Source organism: Eleginops maclovinus, chromosome 22, assembly GCF_036324505.1.
Source record: "Eleginops maclovinus isolate JMC-PN-2008 ecotype Puerto Natales chromosome 22, JC_Emac_rtc_rv5, whole genome shotgun sequence".
In the NCBI taxonomy this organism is placed as follows: domain Eukaryota; kingdom Metazoa; phylum Chordata; class Actinopteri; order Perciformes; family Eleginopidae; genus Eleginops; species Eleginops maclovinus.
The window spans coordinates 18,717,516-18,737,323 of NC_086370.1; the positions used below are offsets into that span (position 1 = coordinate 18,717,516).

The 19,808-nt window shown below is 41.6% G+C and overlaps 1 protein-coding gene across 1 annotated transcript in view; it reads left to right on the plus strand.

The window, feature by feature from the left end:
• The window catches only part of LOC134858784 (protein bicaudal C homolog 1-like), a 53,372-nt gene extending 34,447 nt beyond the window's left edge, over positions 1 to 18,925 (plus strand). Inside the window, 15 exon segments of the mRNA XM_063874906.1 lie at positions 1,321 to 1,572; positions 3,012 to 3,143; positions 5,528 to 5,729; positions 7,506 to 7,664; positions 8,040 to 8,224; positions 8,336 to 8,477; positions 10,038 to 10,191; positions 10,849 to 11,008; positions 11,116 to 11,155; positions 11,943 to 12,097; positions 12,258 to 12,348; positions 12,351 to 12,419; positions 12,611 to 12,774; positions 13,250 to 13,349; positions 15,136 to 18,925. Coding sequence (XP_063730976.1) covers positions 1,321 to 1,572; positions 3,012 to 3,143; positions 5,528 to 5,729; positions 7,506 to 7,664; positions 8,040 to 8,224; positions 8,336 to 8,477; positions 10,038 to 10,191; positions 10,849 to 11,008; positions 11,116 to 11,155; positions 11,943 to 12,097; positions 12,258 to 12,348; positions 12,351 to 12,419; positions 12,611 to 12,774; positions 13,250 to 13,349; positions 15,136 to 15,263 — 2,133 coding nt within the window. The 3' untranslated portion in view covers positions 15,264 to 18,925.
• The last annotated feature ends 883 nt before the right edge of the window (positions 18,926 to 19,808 follow it).

Sequence of the window (19,808 nt, forward strand, 5' to 3'; positions counted from 1 at the left end):
TTCCAGAGCTGCCGCATGTTGGGCCCACCAACACGGTCGGCGTTCCTCACTTTTCTTGCTTTAAGTGCCTCATTACTTTCAGCACCACAGGGGCAAGAGAGTGCTGAGAGATGTTTGGTCGCTTAAACTGGACAGCTGCTGGTTGTGCTCTCCGGTAGCAGAGAAACACCACTAATTCCAGAAGTCTTTCCTGAGTGATTTTCATTTTGAAATGTTACTTTCTTTCCAATCTGCATATTGCTTATGCAAAAACATAATGTATTGCATACACACGCAGATTCTCTTCCTCAACATCTCAGTTGCGGCTAGTTAAAGCTGCCAAGGAGTCTTTTTATAAAGTCGGGCCAAGTGTCCACTATAGAGCCTCTGTTAACAATGTAGTGCCCAGTTCTGTGCCAGCGAAAGCATTTGGCGTACATGCCTCTCTGCATTTATTTATGAATGTACGCCACAGCACTTACATTTTGATTTGCATACTAGTGTACATTTAGGCACATTTTCTCTGTTCTGTGCACATGCATGAAAGCAATAGCACGGCCCCTGAGTGTGTGGTAGGTCTGAGGGGTCAGTCGGGAATGGGAAGCATGCCAGATGAAGCCGAGTGTATTAGAGGAATATGTGCACTATGTCATGTGGTGGTGTGAGACCCTTGGATTGCCAAAACCACTGTGGATTGTTGTGTTATGCCGGCCACAGTGCGGATTCTCGTTGCACTCTGGAAATGACTTGGTTTACTGGGCCAAGTGATGTCGTGCAGAGGCATAGCAGAGACAGCGTGGAATGAGAGTGTTCAACAGGCCAGCAGATGCAGTGGAAAATATAATAGTTTCCATGGGTTGTATAGAAAGCACTGGTGTGATGGACTGTATGGCTCCACTGCTCGCCATGTTAACGGATAGTTTATGTGGTCTGGATATTGCCCCAAATGAAATATTGTTCCAGCTTTTTAATGTGATTTCCTTTCTACTTTTATAGTCTTGTAAATAGTCAGTAAATTGGCCTTAATATATTCTTAGTTTTATTGTTGATAGAATTCATTTTTACATCCGTTAGACGTTTCCCACTATAAGCATGCACCTAAAACGATACAGAAAACTATTGTTTATATTCTATACTACTCATACAAAATGAAAAATGGTCTGAATCCAAGATGGCATGGCTGTAATAGTTTTCATGCAATATATACTTGATATACTATTTTTAGATAATGATAAAGGTGAGGTTAGCATCTGGCTCAAGCGTAGTTTCACAGACTGCTTGTAGGAATGTATAATGTATATTTTCAACTGTTACACTCCCTTGTCCTCCCTGCTACCCCAGAGAGGCACGGCTCTGCTGCTGGAGCACTTGGCGGGCAGCCTGGCGAGCACAATCTCCGTCACCACCCACCTGGACATCGCTCCCCAGCACCACCTCTTCATGAAGGGTCGCAATGGAAGCAACATCAAGCATATCACCCAGAGAACCGGAGCCCAGATCCACTTCCCCGACCCCAACAGCCCCCAGAAGAAGTCCACAGTCTACATCCAGGGCACCATTGACTCAGTCTGCCTGGCACGGCAGTACCTCATGGTGTGTGTCTGTTTTTTTTTCTTGACCTCCAGTGGTTGTAAAGAATTACTTTAAATTGCTAAGCTTTGTTTTTCAGGGTTAAAGGATGGCATTGGCAGTGGTTTCTTTACATATACAGATTCCACATGATGTGTGGTAGCTATAATGGTGGCATTGTCTCACTAACATCTTCATGGTATGTGTGAATGATGCGCGGGTTGAAGGAAGTAAACCATGATTGCCTTTGTGGCTTCTGTATAGCCTTGGCGAGATTTTCTTGGCTCTGCTCTTGCTGCTGAAAGGTCCAGTTGTACAACAATCTGTAGCTGGCAGGTTACTATGCATGACTTTCAGCCGCATACCTGCATGTGAGATGGACACCACGTTTGCGTCAGCTTGGTTTGGGTTCGTAATGTCTTTGCTGTATACAGATTATGCTTCTCGTGTTGATGGTAATGGTTTGGCTTGCATGTACAGTGTATTTTGGGGGATTTAAATTTCAGCCCTGCCTGTAATTCAGAGGTTAGCACATTGGAGTTTTTTGGACTAGTTGGAAGCACATCACAATTACATTTCTGTGGTCATTCTTGTCTTGTTGCCTGTAACCACAGAGGCTACCCTTATCTGAATTACTGATTATGATCAGATGTCTATTTCAAAAATGTGCTAAAGTGATGGCCGTTTAATTACAACTTCTGCTGAGTTTGGGCATATAAGCGGTAAACTACTTTGGCTTTCTGTGTGGAGATCCATAATGTGGAGCGGTAATTCAGCTAGAGAGGCCTTGTCTTTGTCTGCGGTCTCCCATTTGGCCCCAAAGACATTTAGCAAATGCCACAGTTGTTGTAGTGGCTAAACATTACTTTCTCTTGGTGTGGACACACAAGAGGGAGACTCTGACTCTCTGTCTGAGTGAGGCTGTGATTTATTTGAGAAGAGTTCGAGGGGAAAGGAGAAGCATAGAAAGCAGGGAGTCGGAGAGGAGGTTGAGAAATGGAGGGGGGTAAGGAGTAGCTATGAAGGAGTCCAGCTCTCAGTTGTGTGATTTGGCCTCTTCCAGCCAGACTGTAGATTACAGCTTCAATCTCAGGCCCTGTCAGAGCCAGCCTGGCCTCTATACTCTGTTGCTAATTACACCCACTCACAATAGGAACGCCGGCCAGCACTCGGCCCAAAATATAGATGTCTGTGGTGCTTGTGGTGGTGATCATGCAAAACAGATTGCTCTTTGCGGAATTTCCCAAACGCTGTGTGGGATGAACTCAGCAGTGGATCTTGTATTTATTGGTATGCCTAACATAAAGGTCTACAAATTATATAGTATAATAAGCAAATGTACCACTGTTATGAGAAATACCTTGTATTACAGAGTCAGGCTCGGAAAGATATAACTCTGCTGCTGACATAAGAAAATAATGGTTTTGTTGCTCGTATGCTTTAAGTTTGTGTTTCCTCCGCAGGGCTGCTTGCCTCTGGTATTAATGTTTGACATTAAAGAGGACATTGAGGTGGAGCCGCAGTGTATCACAGCGCTAATGGAGCAGTTGGATGTCTTCATCAGTATCAAACCAAAGCCAAAACAGCCCAGCAAGGTATGACTCCAGGCTTACGCTCACACAGCACGGAGGGTTTAGGGGGTTTATCCGTAGGGATGGTGGGTTCAATCAATCACTCAACGACTATTAGATGGATTGCTTTGCACATCCATTAATCATGCCCTGAGGATGCATTATATAATAACAGTAGTGTTTCCCTTTACAGTTCATGTTGAGACTTCCTCAGATGTCATTTTAAATGTGTCCTATATTAGTTTTTTCTATAGTGACAAGATAATAGCACCAATGTGACATCCCACTGCATTTAAAGCTTTAGAGAATGTGCCATGCCACTGTTTAGATGGGTTTTTTGACTACAACTCTAAAAATGATACACTACCTTTGACTACATAGCCTCAAAACTAATGGCTTACAGTATGCCCATCCACCTGAACTGTACTTTTCATGAAGTACAAAATAGCAGAACACATTATAATCAGAAAGTTAGTGTCGTCATTGTTGGAATATAGCTTTAAAGAGCCGATAGCATGGCTGCAAACACTTGTTCATATTAAAATGGGCCTTAAATATAAGGTTGTTTCCATGTTCACAGTAATACTAACTAGCATTTTCAGTTGGATTTAAAAGTATGTTTATTGAAGAACAAAAAGTGTTATGAACTGCCCGTTTCTATCGTTGCGCTGAAACAAAACAGAGGTTAGTAGCATATAATGGGGAAGATATTTGAAATGATATAATATAGAAGCAAACATATCCTAACTCTTCACCCTGAGAAAAACCTAACAGCTGTCTTGCTTGTCCAAAAGCTGGCAGAGAAAGAGGAAAAAAGTCTGCCTACGAACAACTAAGCAACTGTTCTATTGAAGATTTACTCGACTGCAAATGTCACAGCATGACATTGAAATAAATTAAAGATCACCATGTCATATTTCAACGCTATTTAATGAAATTCAAAAGGAAAAACTGAACCTCATACTACGGGAAATCATGCCATACCAACACTGAGAAGAGTTTTGGCAAACCTACACTTGCCACAGTGGGAATCCCAGGCTGCCGTGCATGTTTCACTTTGATGGATGGGAGCACTAAAACCTCTCTGTTATACCGCGGATATTCCCACTGAAAAATAACCGTCTTGTTTTGCGTGTTTTCGTCTTAATTAGGTGGTGAATTGGCGGTCGCTCATTCAACTTTCATTAAGTGAAATATTTTAACCATTTCCATATTGTGATCTCGCAGTAAATGTGGTGCACCTGTGTTCAATTAAAGCCAACCTCTGCTGTTCTTCAACACATTATCATTGAATTTAAAAACTTGGCCCATACTTTCTCTTCGAGGTGCCCACGTCCCATCCTGAGCCAGGGCCCAAACCAGACAGGCCTGTAGGGACTGATGTGGAGGTGCCAGTGTAAACACAGACCCAGCCCAGATCCTCTTAAGAACCCTTCACTTAAACATTTTAACGAGGTGACAGCAGTAATCCAAAAGGCTGTCCGAATGCGTGCCTGAGTCTCTCTGCTCCTGGCACTTTGGCCGTCCCTTAGAGGGTGCTTGTGCGTGTGTGTGGGTTTCAATGAGACTGATCATAATTACAATCCATTCTTCAATGCTGGCAAAACAAAAACAGGACATGATTTGTGCTCGCGTTCGTTTTTATTTGATGTTTATTAAGGGTGGGGTTTCTGCTCATGTGGAAAAAGTTGTTCCTTTTTTCTTTATTTCATTTTTCCGAAAGGTTTACAGATCCTACAGCCACACACTGACAAAACAAACATGCTCACTGTATAAAGTACAATTAAATAAATGAAGAGATAACAACTAAAACAGAATCTAACAATTAAGCTTAAACCACGTCAATTAAAGCAATTAATTTAAAATATTTGTTTTCACCACAACAGACTACTGTGGTGAACATTGAGAAGCCATACAAGGATTCAGTAGAAGTCATTTCTCTTTCCTGTTTTAATTATTCAGTACTGATCTATTAATTACTTAATGAAGATTATACAAGAAGGCCTTTTATATATTCGATTGAGTATCTACTATTGGCCCTTTCTCCTCACTCATCAATAGTTGTGCTATTAATTAAGAAACACTTTCTAACAAATTTTGCTCCCATGTCTCCTTCTCGCTCCCACACTGTCTCAATGTTTATCCTTTCAATCTACCCTAATTCCCTCTTCCTTCCTCCCCTTAATGTTTGACTCCCCGTCATCCTCCCTTTTTCTCCCTATCTCTTTTGCCAACATTCCCCGCCATATCTATCTCCACCTCCTCCCCTGTTTTTCCTTTTCTGCCTCTCACTCAAACCATTTTCCCCCATCTCTCCTCCCTATTCTCCTCTTTACTTCCTTGCCCCCCCCCCCACGTGTCTTTCATTCTTTAATCATCATCTCTTTCTTCTCCCTCAAACCTCTCAGTCTGTGATAGTCAAGAGCGTGGAGAGGAACGCGGTGAACATGTACGAAGCCCGAAAATTCCTCCTGGGTCTGGAGAGCAACGGGGTGATGTCCTCCTCGCCCTCTGTGGCGTTGAATCCCACCAACATCCCGTCCCCGTCCCTCATCTGTCCCGTCGGCCTTGACATCCTGGCCTCAGCTGGCCTGGGGCTGAGCAATCTGGGTAATGACACTTGTTAATAAATTGCTACTTGAGTTTCTCCTACTTTTTCCATGATGGGGGAAAGGATAAACTAGCTAGGAAAGAAGTGGCCATCTTTTTGTCCTTGCAAGAAACACATTAAAGATGTCTTTGTAGAGGAAGTATTGTCCTCATACATCATTGTCATTTGCAGCTGTACCATAAACACACACTGTAATCTCTCATCATAACACATCCATCTTAGAAATCTGTGTGCCAGACCTCCTCAAAGCCTGTAATCACCTGGTTAACACAAGTCATTTTTTAAATAGAAGATTTAAAGATCCTCTCAACATGCAAATAAATCACAACCGATGGGGGTTTAGCATCATCATCTGTATGTGCTTTACAGTAGGAGTTGTCTGCAGGACTGAGCTCACTATGATGGTATGAATATTAGGCCAAGAAATTAGTCCCACGTGTGCAAATCTTTGATCGGCCAACCATCACAGAATAACCTCGATTGAAATTGAGTTGCATCCGCTTTGAATGGTTTGCGAACCCATGAATCATAGGGTGACGAATGGTAATAACTCACGTAGGAGTTGGTTTGTCTGCAGCACTGACCTCAACATGAATAAGCAGAGTTCAGCTGGGATCTGAATTGCAAAAGTAGTAATATACGATAAATATTTATCTCAAGTTATCAGCTTTTAGTTTATATGATGCAGGTTTTTTGGCCAGACTTTCAAAACATGGAAATGAGGACATGATGAATTATGCATCAAGGCAATGGGAGAAGAAGATAGTGGAATAAGCTGACAAGAAGTAGCTCATGGCTATAAGCAAATGCCAGCAATAGATCCATCACTTTTTATCTGTTTGTTTTGTGTATCTTTACCATCAAATGCTAGCCAGAGCAACTCTACATAATGACCTAGGGATTCCCTTTCCTTGTTTGAGAGGAGAGTAATATGACAATAGTTTAATAATGTCAATATAATCTTTGTTTCTTTTTATTAATTTACTGTCTGCAGCCATGAGGTTGTACCTATGTAGGGCATATGGGGTGAGTTAGCACTGATGTTAGATCTCTATCCGTGTTGAGGGCTTTCTTGCAATCGTAGATTTTTGAAAAGATTTTGGCACGTTTTGTCAGATTTTATGACATTGCGTGCTGCTATTTTATTATATTGTTCAACTAACCTTCATTTTATGTCCTTCAAATCCCCATTTAATGTGGTAGGAAAATTAAATGAATATAAAATTTTCAACAAAAACAACAATGTGCCATGAATTCCCAGTACAATAGGTTTCTCGCCATCTCGTTTAAACCCGGGGGCCCGGGGAGAAGCTGTGGACGACCACATCCTTGCCTTTAGTAATTGCTACATGCTTCTTTTCCTCAGATTACAGGCGGGTAAGCCAGAAGAAGCCCTGGCCTTATTCCTGGAGCCAAACTAGCCCTTTGTTAAAGCCACAGACCTGCTTCTTTCTGTTTTCATACACTGTTTGGGTCGAGACACCGAGCACCACATTGTTGGTGCTCTCAATAATACGGGTTTTTTGGGCATGAGGACACGCAAGATATATACTTTCGCATCCTTGTAAAAATCTTAAGAAATTCCTTCCCTCGTTTGCTGTCTGCTTGATGACAGTTTGATGGAATTCCAGTTAAATAGCTGGAAAACCACGATTATTTTTTCGAAGGCCGTATTGTAACATGTGATTAGCTTGAAAAATGGCTCTGTGCTTTGACAGGACCCACCGCTGATTTATTCATCTCCCCTTTCTCTCCTTGCTTTCTGTTCTCCTCAGGTTTCCTTGGTGCGGCGGCCCACTCCCTCGCCAACTCTGCTGTCCCAAACGCCGTCCTCAACAGACTAAACTCCTCCATGAGCCCCCTGCAGCCCCCGAGCCCCAGCACACCTACACACTCCCCCTCTCTCTGGCCCAGCTCCCTCACCAGCACCCAAGGTTTGAATATAATACACTGTCTTATACACTCGCATGTGGTTCCCTAAGATTGCTTTCCATACATTTTTCTTTTATAAATTATCAAAAAATAATAAATAAGCCGTTTTTTTTCTAGCTCGTATGTATCAATTTTGCACATTTTTTCAAACAGTTAAGTCCATGTCTTTGTCCATTTGTTGAATACCTCATATTTTAAAGGTGGAAATAATCAAATCTTACATATAACTTCCATCATTTATATAGTTTTTATAGTGTTAGATAAATAAACAATAGGCAGAAACGACAGGTATCAATGGTTAGTATACACACATCCCTTATAAACTCCTTAAAGTTGAAATAGCTGATGTAACATTCTTCACCGCTTATGTTTGTTAGGCTTCTCCTCTCAGCTGATGCTGCACCCTGTTGCCCAGGCCACACTGAGTAGCATCCTGCTGTCAGGTGTACAGGGTTACACACAGAATACACCTTCCCCTCCGCCCGGCCTCGCTCCTATAGACAAACAGCCCAACGGGGTCCCTGACTGCAAGGGCGCCTGCACTCTTAATGGACATGTCAAGGTTGGCTCTCTTGTTCCCTGTATGATGCATTTTGTTTTTTACTTTTTTGTTCAGTAAATCTCATTTATCTTCGCTCTGTCTGTTTATGTCCATGCGTGCATTCGTGTATAGCATGCTGGCTCAGTCTATGGGAGGATAGCAACTGCGTCAATTGCAGAAACCGTTTTGAGTCCAGCACCATGTGACTCAGTCCAGGAAGCCAGCGGACACAATCCCTCAGAGCCACTGTCCAGCAAGTCCAGCCCTGATGAAGGTATTCCTCAAAGCAACTCTGAACTCTGAACTGAGGTATTGTTTGTGCTAAAAGAGCAAATCTAAAGGTTTGAGTCACCTGCCCCTGATGTGCAGCCCTGTGCAGGCTGTTCAAACCAAGAAACATGTGTAAAACATTTTAGTGTATAGACACGCATTAGTCTGCGTCCGTTGTGAGTATATTTAAAGATAATATTTGGACCTTAAGAATGCAGAAGTTAGTGAAAGCACATGTCGTTTCTAGCTTATCTGATAATCACCTTCTATCCAAAATATGAAACCTTTCCTGTTCTTATGCAGGCAGAGCAACCACATGCCTATCACCTGTAGATGTGTTCATAACGTAGTGACCGCCAGTATATTGAACCACCTCAAATAGTTTTAAATCTAAGATTAATTATTTTACTTTTAACCATTTTCTGAGGCAATGTTCTTTGGGGGAAATGTTAGTCTTCTAACTTTCAACTCTCTTAAGAAGTGATTTGTAAAATTCTACTTATAGAAAAAGTCTTGCCCACTTGTGGGTCAGTTATGTTAAAGATACGTTTAAAATATTGTGACTTATGTGTGAGTTTAACCTTAGGCTGACAACATTTTTGAGCTGTCAACATTTTTGCTCGATTGTGCAGACTTTACATAAATGTCCAATCTACGCTTTTCCACTTGAGATTTATGTAACCCTTAAACCCACTAAGAGAAAAATTCCTTGAATTAACTTATTTCTATTTCACTGTGTTGTTCTCCTAACCTCATTCTCCCTCTGACTACATTTATTCAGTTGGAACGGAGACGGATTAACTGCTGGTCTCCTAGTGGTTCACAAAGGCCCTCATTTCCTCCGTGTCTTACACTTGCGGTTTTCCTCTCAAACTTTCCCTCTCACGCGTCTCGTTTTTCCACGCTGTTTTCTGAGCTGGTCCTCCCCCAATGTGGTGTGTCCCGGTAAGGTTTCCTCCCCCTCCCTCACCTCCCCCTGTGTCCCAGAATGTGTTTGGACTGGCTCGCCCAGTCCGACTCCACTCCGCTGTGTGGAATGAGGGTGTGCAGGGGAATCGTTAAAGCATTAAACCCCAGAGAGCCTTGTTAGATTGACTGACATCATATTATTTTACGCTGAACAGTACATCATGCATGTTCAGCACACACTCACACACACTCACATCCTGTTACACAGAGTAACGTGGTGGGGGAGGGGTTAGGGATCACTGTAATTACAGCTGCTGTGTTTTTAATTAATCCAGGATCCACCTGGGACCTGTGACACTTATACACATGAAGATTTACATATGCCCACCAAGATACACACACTCCTTTGAATCATTCACCACTCAGAACACACTCACACTGTGTCGTATATTATTTTTCTTATTTTACATCTGAGGTTTCTGTGCAATGCTGTGCAGCATTTAAATGTTGATTTAGGATTTTGTTTTGTCAACGGTGGCAAAAGTGCTTGGCAATAATTTAAAAAATAGATGAAAAATCTATAAAGCTATAGTTGTCATAGGACTGTGTATTTTAAATGAATTTATTATTCTGAAGTATGTTTTGTTTCCGTCAGGCTCTGACACATTTGTGGAAGTGGGCATGCCCAGAAGTCCCTCTCACTCAGCCAATGGGAGTGAGCTGAAACAGATGCTGGCTTCCTGTAAGACGTCATCAGGGAAGCGACAGGCAGTGGAGTTACTGCAGGGCACCAAGAACTCCCATCTACAGTACGTCTGAATATAGAGATCATTTACCCCTTGGATTGTTGCTTTTTAGCATCTTCTCTCAGAAATTGCCCTTCAACTAAGCATACATAGTTATTATTTTAGTCTCACAAAACAAGGACCACATGCAACCTGACATGTATCCCCGTGCAGGCTGTTCAAACATGGAAACATGTGTAAAACATTTCAGTGGATTCAGACATCAATTACAGTATAGACGCACATTAGTCTGCATCTGTTGTGAGTATGTTCAAAGATTATGTTCAGCCCCTAAGAATGCAGAGGCTAGTGAAAGCAAATGTAGTTCCTAGCTTATCTGCTGATCACCTCCTATCCAAAATATCAAGGCTATCATGTTCTTATGAAAGTGGAGCACCCACATGCCTATCATACAAAACTAGAATATGACACAAAGTGACTTAAAAGGTTTTCTTCTATAAAGACATTTAGGAGTTTAAGCATGGGCTGTTATATTGACTTGGGTACACATACACTCACCCCAGAGAGGATAGGATAATCAACTGTATCCCAATAATGAAAACTAGCACGCTCTAAAACCTGGTGACCCGGGAACTTTAATAGCCTTAGTGATAATGTGAGGCGATGAAGGACTACATTTTCTTCACTCACTGATACAATAATCCTGTGTAATCCCAACAGCTCTGACTGTCTGCTCTCGGACGCCGAGTCCAGCTCGTCGGACAGCCCTGTGGCCGATAAGAGAGCGCCCGGCAGCGAACGGGCGGCTGAGAGGGCGGCGCAGCTGAACGAGAGGGAGAGAATCAGACTGGGACCACAGACGACCTTTCCCAACATGCAGGTATACACACACACACACACACACACACACACACACACACAGCAGAAATAAAGAGTTTTGGGGTATAAAAAGCAATGACGGAATAAAACGTTCTGCGGTCTTTTCAGGCATTTGACTACGAACAGAAAAAGCTCTTGGCAACTAAAGGTAGGCTGACATTTGTGACTGGTCAAATACTACAATGTGGACTGGATGGGGACTGGATGGGCTTTGTGTGAAGACAGACTGACATAATCCCAAGGTCACAACTGCCATCACTAGTAATGTGTTCCTAGAAAGTACCTTTGAAAGAGGACTCAATTTTCCCATTTTCAAACGTTTAGCCGTATGTGGTTTAAGCACACAAATGTGAATCATGTATAAAATATACAATATTCCCTGGAAAAGACACAAGCTTTCCCCCCTGCAGCGCTCCGCTGTCTTTTCACTCCTTTGGGTTGCTTTGCTCCGTAGGCAGTTGCAAATGCTGTAATAGAAACTTTTTTCGGCAGGATTTTCTGGCATTTTATTCACGCTTTCACCATCTGGGACTTGAATGCGCATTTGCATTTGTTTCCAATAGGAACACCCTCTCTCTGTAATGACCAAATGTCAGAGTCATGGGCTAGATTTTCGTATGACAGAAAACAGAGCTCAGCGGAGGTGCAAAGGTCTAGTTTTTTTCTCAGACCACTTGAATTACAGTATGCTGAAAGGGTCTTGTGGAATTTTTGCCCAATGACGCCAAAAATACTTTCCTACCTAATCTTTAGTTGATATAAAAAATGTAACCAGTCTGTAAGATATATAACTGTAAAACTGTTTAAGAGGAGCATGGACAACATGTAAGCATACAGTGAACTTAAGATAGATTTAGGATGATTGGAAAAAATACTATTTTGTGTCATATCTTTTTGATGTATGCGTGCATCCCAATATGTCTGTTTTCACACAGCTATGTTAAAGAAGCCTGTGGTGACCGAGGTGCGGACCCCTACCAACACCTGGAGTGGTCTGGGCTTCTCAAAGTCTATGCCAGCCGAGACCATCAAGGAGCTGCGGAGAGCCAATCATGTTTCATACAAGCCCAGCATGAGCACCACCTTTGAGGTTAGACTCACATCAGCAGAGTTTACTATTCTCGTCATCTTGTAGATTTGATTTGTCTTACTGTATCGATTTATGTATGTGTTGTGCCCCTTTATGAAATGCAGTGTAGTCACTAAGAACTCCTTGTTTGGATTGTCTTCCTTTCTTTTCCCTCCCTTAGGATTCCCCACTGTCCTTGTCTCGATCCAACAGCCGGGAAGGCCTCGGGAACGGCAGCGACTCGGAGAACTGGCGAGACAGGAACGGCAGCGGAACGGCCTTCCAGGTCACCCCGAGTTCCCCTCCGCTGTCACCAGCCCGAAGAGGAAGCAGAACAAATCTGGTCAGTACTTTTTGTGTAAATGCTTATCTGCTGGAAGGACACATTTAACATTTAAATGGTGGCATCTCTTTTTGCTAAACATCCTTTGTTTCATTGTGTGACTCAACATGCAGATGTACATAAATCATTTCTGCATACTTCAAAATTATCATTGTGTTTTTCTCATGTTTCCCTCAATCCCCTGATGACAGCTGCAGAGCATTACCTCAGCAGCAGCAACTACATGGACTGCATCTCCTCTGTGACTGGCAGTAACGGCTGCAGCCTGAACTCGTCCGTGAAAGGCTCAGACCTGCCGGAGCTCTTCAGCAAGCTCGGCCTGGGGAAGTACACGGACATCTTCCAGCAACAGGAGGTACTGTAGAACTACACTTTTCCAGTATTATGATTTTAACTAATGTAATCTCCCAAAAAAGCAAAGACATTCCACCTTTTTCCCACCACACTAGCAGCGGGGGGCTGTCAGTCCACAAATTAGATGAACTGCTACACCAAAATGTCCCAATAACATTTGCACATTTTATGTGAAAAGTTACCCTTCCTCCTGCTTCCAGAGTGCATTGCCCTCTTGAACTCTTAATCTCACCCAGTGCAGTAAATTGCAATATTCTGTATAGTTTGAATTAATGTATCATGCTGTAAATCTTAATGAAATTAAACATTTGAAAGAAACGCGTTTGCCACATTTGATGCAGTAATAAAATGACTCAAGTAAAGAAAAGTATCTTCATGGTGTTTTTAGACACAGGTTGCAAAAATAATAAACCACTAATATAATTAGCTAATTATGGGTCAGTGGTATTGTTAAATGGACTTATTGCTGCTGCCAGATCGACCTCCAGACATTCCTGACTCTAACGGACCAGGACCTGAAGGAACTGGGCATCACCACCTTCGGAGCCCGCAGGAAAATGCTGCTCGCCATCTCAGGTATCAAACAACCACACACACACACACACACACACAAAGTATAAACGGGTGTACAAAACACAATTGTGTGTACAATGACTTAAAGCACATGCAGAAAAAGTATGCTTATGTAAGACCATCCTAACATTCTTATTAATTTAAGCTACCCAGAGCATTGTTAGGAATAACAATAATAAACCTTTGTTTTGTATGCCACGAAATAGCTTCATAAACCCTTTTTATTAAAACCAAAAGATAGTTACACAGCGTTACAATTATGTAAACATCCTTTTTTTCGTCTATATTGTTGAAAAAACCAACATCTATACAGTCTGGCAGTGACTTTGTTTTAGGTCTGACTATTATTTTTTTAATATACCAATCTTATATTTATTCTATAGTCAAAGATGTATGATTAAGAGTGTGTGTTTATTACATTTTCTCCTGCATATCGCCCCTTGTGCCGGTCTTTCTCTGTTATCAACGGTCTGGTATAACCAAAATGAACCAAAGGAAACATTCATAAGGGAAATCACAGTGCAGAGATGCCTGCATGAGACCATTGCTCTGGGGAAATTGTTCCTTTTTTCGCTGCTGATAAGCACCGATAGCAGCTGTAGCCCCGTCCGACCAGCTCCTGCTGGAGGCACTTCACACAAATTGGCTTACATGTTTTTCATTAATGGTCCTATTTTGGCTGTCGCTTCAACAAGCGGGGGTGGAGCCCAGCTGTGCATGAGGCAGAGAGTGTGCTCCAACTGATAGAGGTCATCAATACTGCCAAGCACTAGATTTGAATAGTATAGGTGGCCTTTGTGATTGGCAGAGTAGAGAAATACAATATGGTAATGTTGTAACTAATTTATCTGTAATGATACAAGAGAACAAATGCAGTCATGTACACCGGCAGGAATAAACGGGATTAGGCTTCATTCTTCTCAGATGAGTGTGTTGGTATTCCTCCAGTTGCTCCAGCTGCCTCCCTGATGTGGACTCTGTCCCGTTGTTCTGGATCTAATGGGAAGGTTGTGGGTGTCACACCTCATTACTGATGTCAGTAATGAGGTGGACTTTGTAATAGCTGAGGTTGTTAAGCTGTGTAAGTTAATCATGCTCATCTTGGAATCATGGGCTTCCTGTCGTGGATATTCAGTAACAATTCAGAAACTTCAGAACAGAGCCAGGGTTGACAGTAAGGACAACAGGGGGAAATGGCGAGGCCGGTCCTGTAATTATTAACAAGGCAAAGCGAGCCAAGGCCAGAGTTGGTTTTGCTGCCTGACGCCTCAGCCAAGTGCAGCTCAACTTTAATATCGACTGACGGACTTTGGGGCTCCAAACCAGGAACATGCATGTCTCGGTCTGTCTCTTTTTCTTACTGCGTTGCCTCTCATTATAAAGAGATAAAATACCAGTCAATTCAATCCAGGTCTTAACTTCCTGCGGGCCTGCCAGTAAAAAGAGCTGCTGGGGCGAGCTGCCTGTCTCCAGTCATCAAACTGAAGGTTTATGCTGGCAGCGTCAGAGTCATGTGAATAACTCAGAGATGCCATGACGAGATATTTTCATGCTGCGGAGTAAAACCCAGATTTACTTTTGTTTATCTGAGCAGTCCTGTAGTGATTTGAATCCAATTTTCTTGTCATTGTTGATGAATGGAAATGTTAACATTCTTTTTCATTGTGTTTATTCTTTACTTTGATTTGCTACAGCTCCCTTTGCAACACGAGGAGAAGTTGTTAAAACTTGTTTGTATAACATTTGCTACTGCTGATGATTTCTGGTGCTCTTTTTTTTTACCACACAGAACTAAATAAAAACCGGAGGAAGCTTTTTGAGCCACCCATCAGGTCTTCCTTCCTGGAAGGGGGAGCGAGCGGCCGCCTCTCCCGTCAGTTTCACACAGACATTGCCAGTGTCAGCGGGCGGTGGTAGAGACTCCAGGCCATCCCAAAACCGTCCATAATGGAGACCAGCCTCCAGTGTCTCAGCAGCCCAGGTTTCAGTGGCTGTTTTCCCTCCTTCAGCTTCAGCTGAAATAAGACTGTTCAATATGTTGTTGTTGTTGCCATATAATATAAATATATATATATATAAAAAAAAGCCATAGTTTTACCTTAAGTGCCAACAAAAAAAAGGGATTTCTCAGATACATGAGGTTCAGTGTTCACTCCTTATAGAGCCATAGAGTCTGTTTGGAGCTTTTTCTATATGAAGGTTTGTTGATGAAGGGTACTGTCCAGTATTTCTGTCCACTTTTTGTTCAAGGGAACAGGCAGAATGATTGGTACAATCATTTACACATTGATACTACCTGCCTTTGTATTATGCTGTAGTATCAGTGACATGCACTTTAATAATACTAGAGTTTTGCCTGTGAGAGCCTAATTCCTTAGATTGAAATAATGAGTATGCTTTTTTTTTTTTTATTGACTAAAAGCACAGATGCATTTTGTACCAAATCCAAATGTCAGCACTTACCATTGAGTTTTGGGAACCCCAAAAATGAAGTGCAAAGTATTTCAACATGCCAGAGTGGTGAAAAAATCTACTTAAACTAAAATGTACCAAAGGAAAGAATCATTGTGGCCTTTGACCTTTGGCTGCCTTAAATGTTGTGATTGGTGGACATTCCTCCGAGGTCAGTGCTAGTGTCCCACCGCTGTCTGTTTATGTATTTCTAGACAAAGAAATCAAATATTTTGTACTCATTACACATTATGATTTTATTTTTGTTTTATACCATTTTATGGGGATGTTTAACTTTAATCAGTTTACATTTGTATTTTATATACTTTAAGTTCTATGATTTTGTTATTGGATTGTTTGTTACTTTTAGTTTCTTCCCCTGCCTTTGAGTCTTTGGAGCCGTAGTATGGCTGTGCCATCAGACAGCAGCAGAGGCATGAGGCAGTTTGGCTAAGCTTTAAAGGCCTCTCTCTGATTGTGTCAACAGGCATCTTTCTGTGGTCTCCTCCTCTGTTTGTTTATAGTACATGTTAATTTGTCTCATACGTTGTTTGTCAGCGTTGGCCTCTCTCTGGCCCCTTCTGTGGGCCGGTAATCTCACACAGCATCCTCCATGTATCCGGGACATGAGTTGCTATGCTAATACTCTGTGCCTTTTTTGTCTTTCTTTTCCCTCACTGTTTAATTCAGAGCCAGAAAAGACCTTACAGAACAAGGTCATGCCTTTTGTAGCGGGAAGTGCCAATATACATAACACTTTTTTTCAGCAGGGAGATATTTTGTGAACACTTCATATTTTGGTCTGTCCTTGCTCTCCAGAGAGGAGGTGCATCGCACAAAAGAATCCGTATATTCACAGCCAAATTGTTTTTACATGAGAATTTCAAGAGACAAATAAGGAACCAAAGTCATCAGGACTGTGGGATTTAAGATGAAAATAAATAAATCTGGAATCTTTCTAGTATCAGGGTGCAATCTAATATCCAAGATAAGCAGTGTTTAATGAAGGAACAGGATTAAACATGCATTATCAGTGTTTATCATCAGAGCCTGTGTTTGTTCTGGGCTCCTGTATTATGTTCGCTCAAAGGAAAACATCCTTTTCAAACAGTTCATTAACTTTGGATGACTCAAGTGTTATTCTATGATGTTCTTAAGAGTTATCTAAGGATTCAGCCAACAAACTGATCCATTTTCCAAGGTCTTGAGCACTTTGTATCAAGTGCAACTAATTGCCTCTTTGTTTGTGTTTTTCTGGGAAAATGTGTTTTATATTTTCAGTAAAACTAAGAATAAAGAATGTCTTATTTTGATTTTAATGAGGGTACAGTGTATTACATTCAGGTATGTAAAGCACGCCTCTGAGATATTATCACATCATAAACATCAATTTGCCAAATTTAACTACGACCGAAAGTAATAGCAGTGCTCCAAGCCCTACAGAGAGAGGTCGACCATTTTTCACCCATCTTTGATTCACAATGATTCCCTTTTAAGGTGATTTGTTGTTTATCTTTTTTAACCACTTTCCACTAGAGATGGATTTCATGATTCTTTCCCGGGATGTAGTTCGCGTCGGCCAGCTCGCCAAGAAGAATCGTTCAGGTTCGTTCGTTCGTTCGTTCGTTCGTTCGTTCGTCGTTCAGTCGCGTTTCCGGTACGACGTCATTCAGCGGGGAATCATGGATGCACTGTTCTCCTCGTTCGCAAACGATCGTGGAAACAGTCAACACAACACCGTAGTTCAAGGCAAATACATAGCTGCAACTTCATGATGTGTACTTTTAGACAACACAACAGTGGCTAATGTGTATATTCACTTTAACATTTATTGAAGGCAAATAAATACTAATGGAGTAGACTACGGCTTGATCCGCCAATTTACTGTGTTGCTTTTTTTGTTCTCTCTCAGCAAGGGCTACTAAATAAAGAAATAACGACTCAATATGGCAGAAAGATTATAGTGATGATAACATGTTTAAAAACTTGGCAGAAAGATTATAGCGATGAAAAGGTTTCAAGTACCCATTTAGCCTACAAGGCTAGCGCTACTGACCGACTGAACGCGAACGACTAGAGAGGAATAAACGAGAAGCATTCCTGTCTCTCATTGGCTCAAATTCAACGAGGACAACCGCATAGGATTGGCACAGCGACTAGTCCGTGGGAGAACGAACGAACGAACGAGAGGAAGGTGAATCGACGAATCAGGTCCAGTTGTTCGTTCGAACTGATTCGTTCGCGAACGACCCATCTCTACTTTCCACCCTCCCTCACATCTGATTTGAGCCACTCTCAATGTGGTTGTCAAGTAAATAACACTAAAATAATAATGACTCGGTTGCCAATGCCAACCAAGTAATTATCTTCTCTTCCCTTGGTCTTGAGAAAAGAGATGAAAAGGGAGGAAGCTGTTCTAGACAGTGTCTTTATTCTGAGAGGAAACCTGGGGCCGGTTCGCCCCCACTCATCATGGTACTACATTGAAACTGTTGAGCACTGATTCTCTCAGTGCTGTGACTCGTGTTCCTGCCTAGCAGACATTTGTTTTCATCCTCCACTTGTTTTGAATGTGTTTGCTCGGAGGGCCGTTGAGGTTCTTGTTTTATGAAGTGAATGTTGTTCAAATATCAATGCATGTTTTTGCAGATGTCTTAAGGATTAGTGAAGGGACTCACCAAGTCAAAAGTTTACCACCAGCGTGTCTAGTCTTTACCCTCGACAGACCAGTTTTCATTCATGTCTTTGATTTGTTTTATTAGTCATGTTGTTGTTCCCAAAGGGATTTTTTGGAAGGAGTCTTTGTACTGCAATCAAATGGTACATTTATGATAAATGTAAACCACTAAGGAAATGATGTAATACATACCTTTTGTACAACAGTTTCATTTTATGCAACCATTGTTTTTGTGTCAGAGGTACACAAAGTTCCAGAGAATAATTTGTGTGTAAACATTGCCATGTGGCCAAAGCTCTGTTCACTTTGGCATCTGTTGATGCTATTGTTATACTAAATGCATTGTAGCTCAGATGTAAACAGGACATTTTTGAGAATCTGTCAAGCAGGCAAAAAAATGTTTGTTCAAACATTCAAATATTATGAAGGTAATAAATGTATGCAAGAAAGACCCTTTTAGTTTTGGTGTTTGTATGTCACACTGATAGAAAACATTACTGTCTTAAGTGTCTTCTTTGCTCAAAATGAAAGGAAATGAAAAGAAGCTGTAAGCTTTCAGGAAACAGACTTTCAGTAAGTGTTAGATCAAGTAACCTTACCCAGAATGATCACAAACAGCAGATAAGCAGCACACAAAAAGGGTTACAGTAAACTGGCAAACAGATAATAGAAAGGAACTACTGCAATACTTGTTTTAATGTCATGTAATGAATCAGCCCATTCTTAAAGGCTGCAGAATTACACTGACAAAGAAGCCATAAAAAAATGAGGATTATAAATATTAAGTCACACACTCTATCTACTTTGTGAAATCCTCACAGCTAGTCATAATCAAAACCGGTTACATATTCAACAACCAGGGCCCTGCCATGCATCCTAGTTCTAATCCGCATAGTCTAGATCTGCTTAATCCAACAGAATGAATCTGCTGCAAATGATGAGGATTCTTGCAGGGACGACATACCGTAATGCCGTGAACAAATTAATTTTAAGCTCAGTCTGGAGTATGGGGCTCTGAAATCACTGCCCATCTGTTCAGGCTACAGGACAATCAAAGACATTGAATGTATATAGAGTGTAAATGGTTTTTTTCATTCATTTTCAGGCATTATCCGGGTCATTTAATCTAGTTCCTCTGTAATGAATAGTTTAGATTTGAAAATGATCTGATTGAAGGATGTCACAAAGTCTGCACGGTCTCACTTGGCTTGTTTACATGTACAGTAAGCCATGGCAATGTACCTTATTTAATATGAGCAGCTCAGCAAAATTAGACAATAAGACCATCTGTAAAGAATACACAGCCACGGTTTCCTGCCAAATCCTGTGTGGCA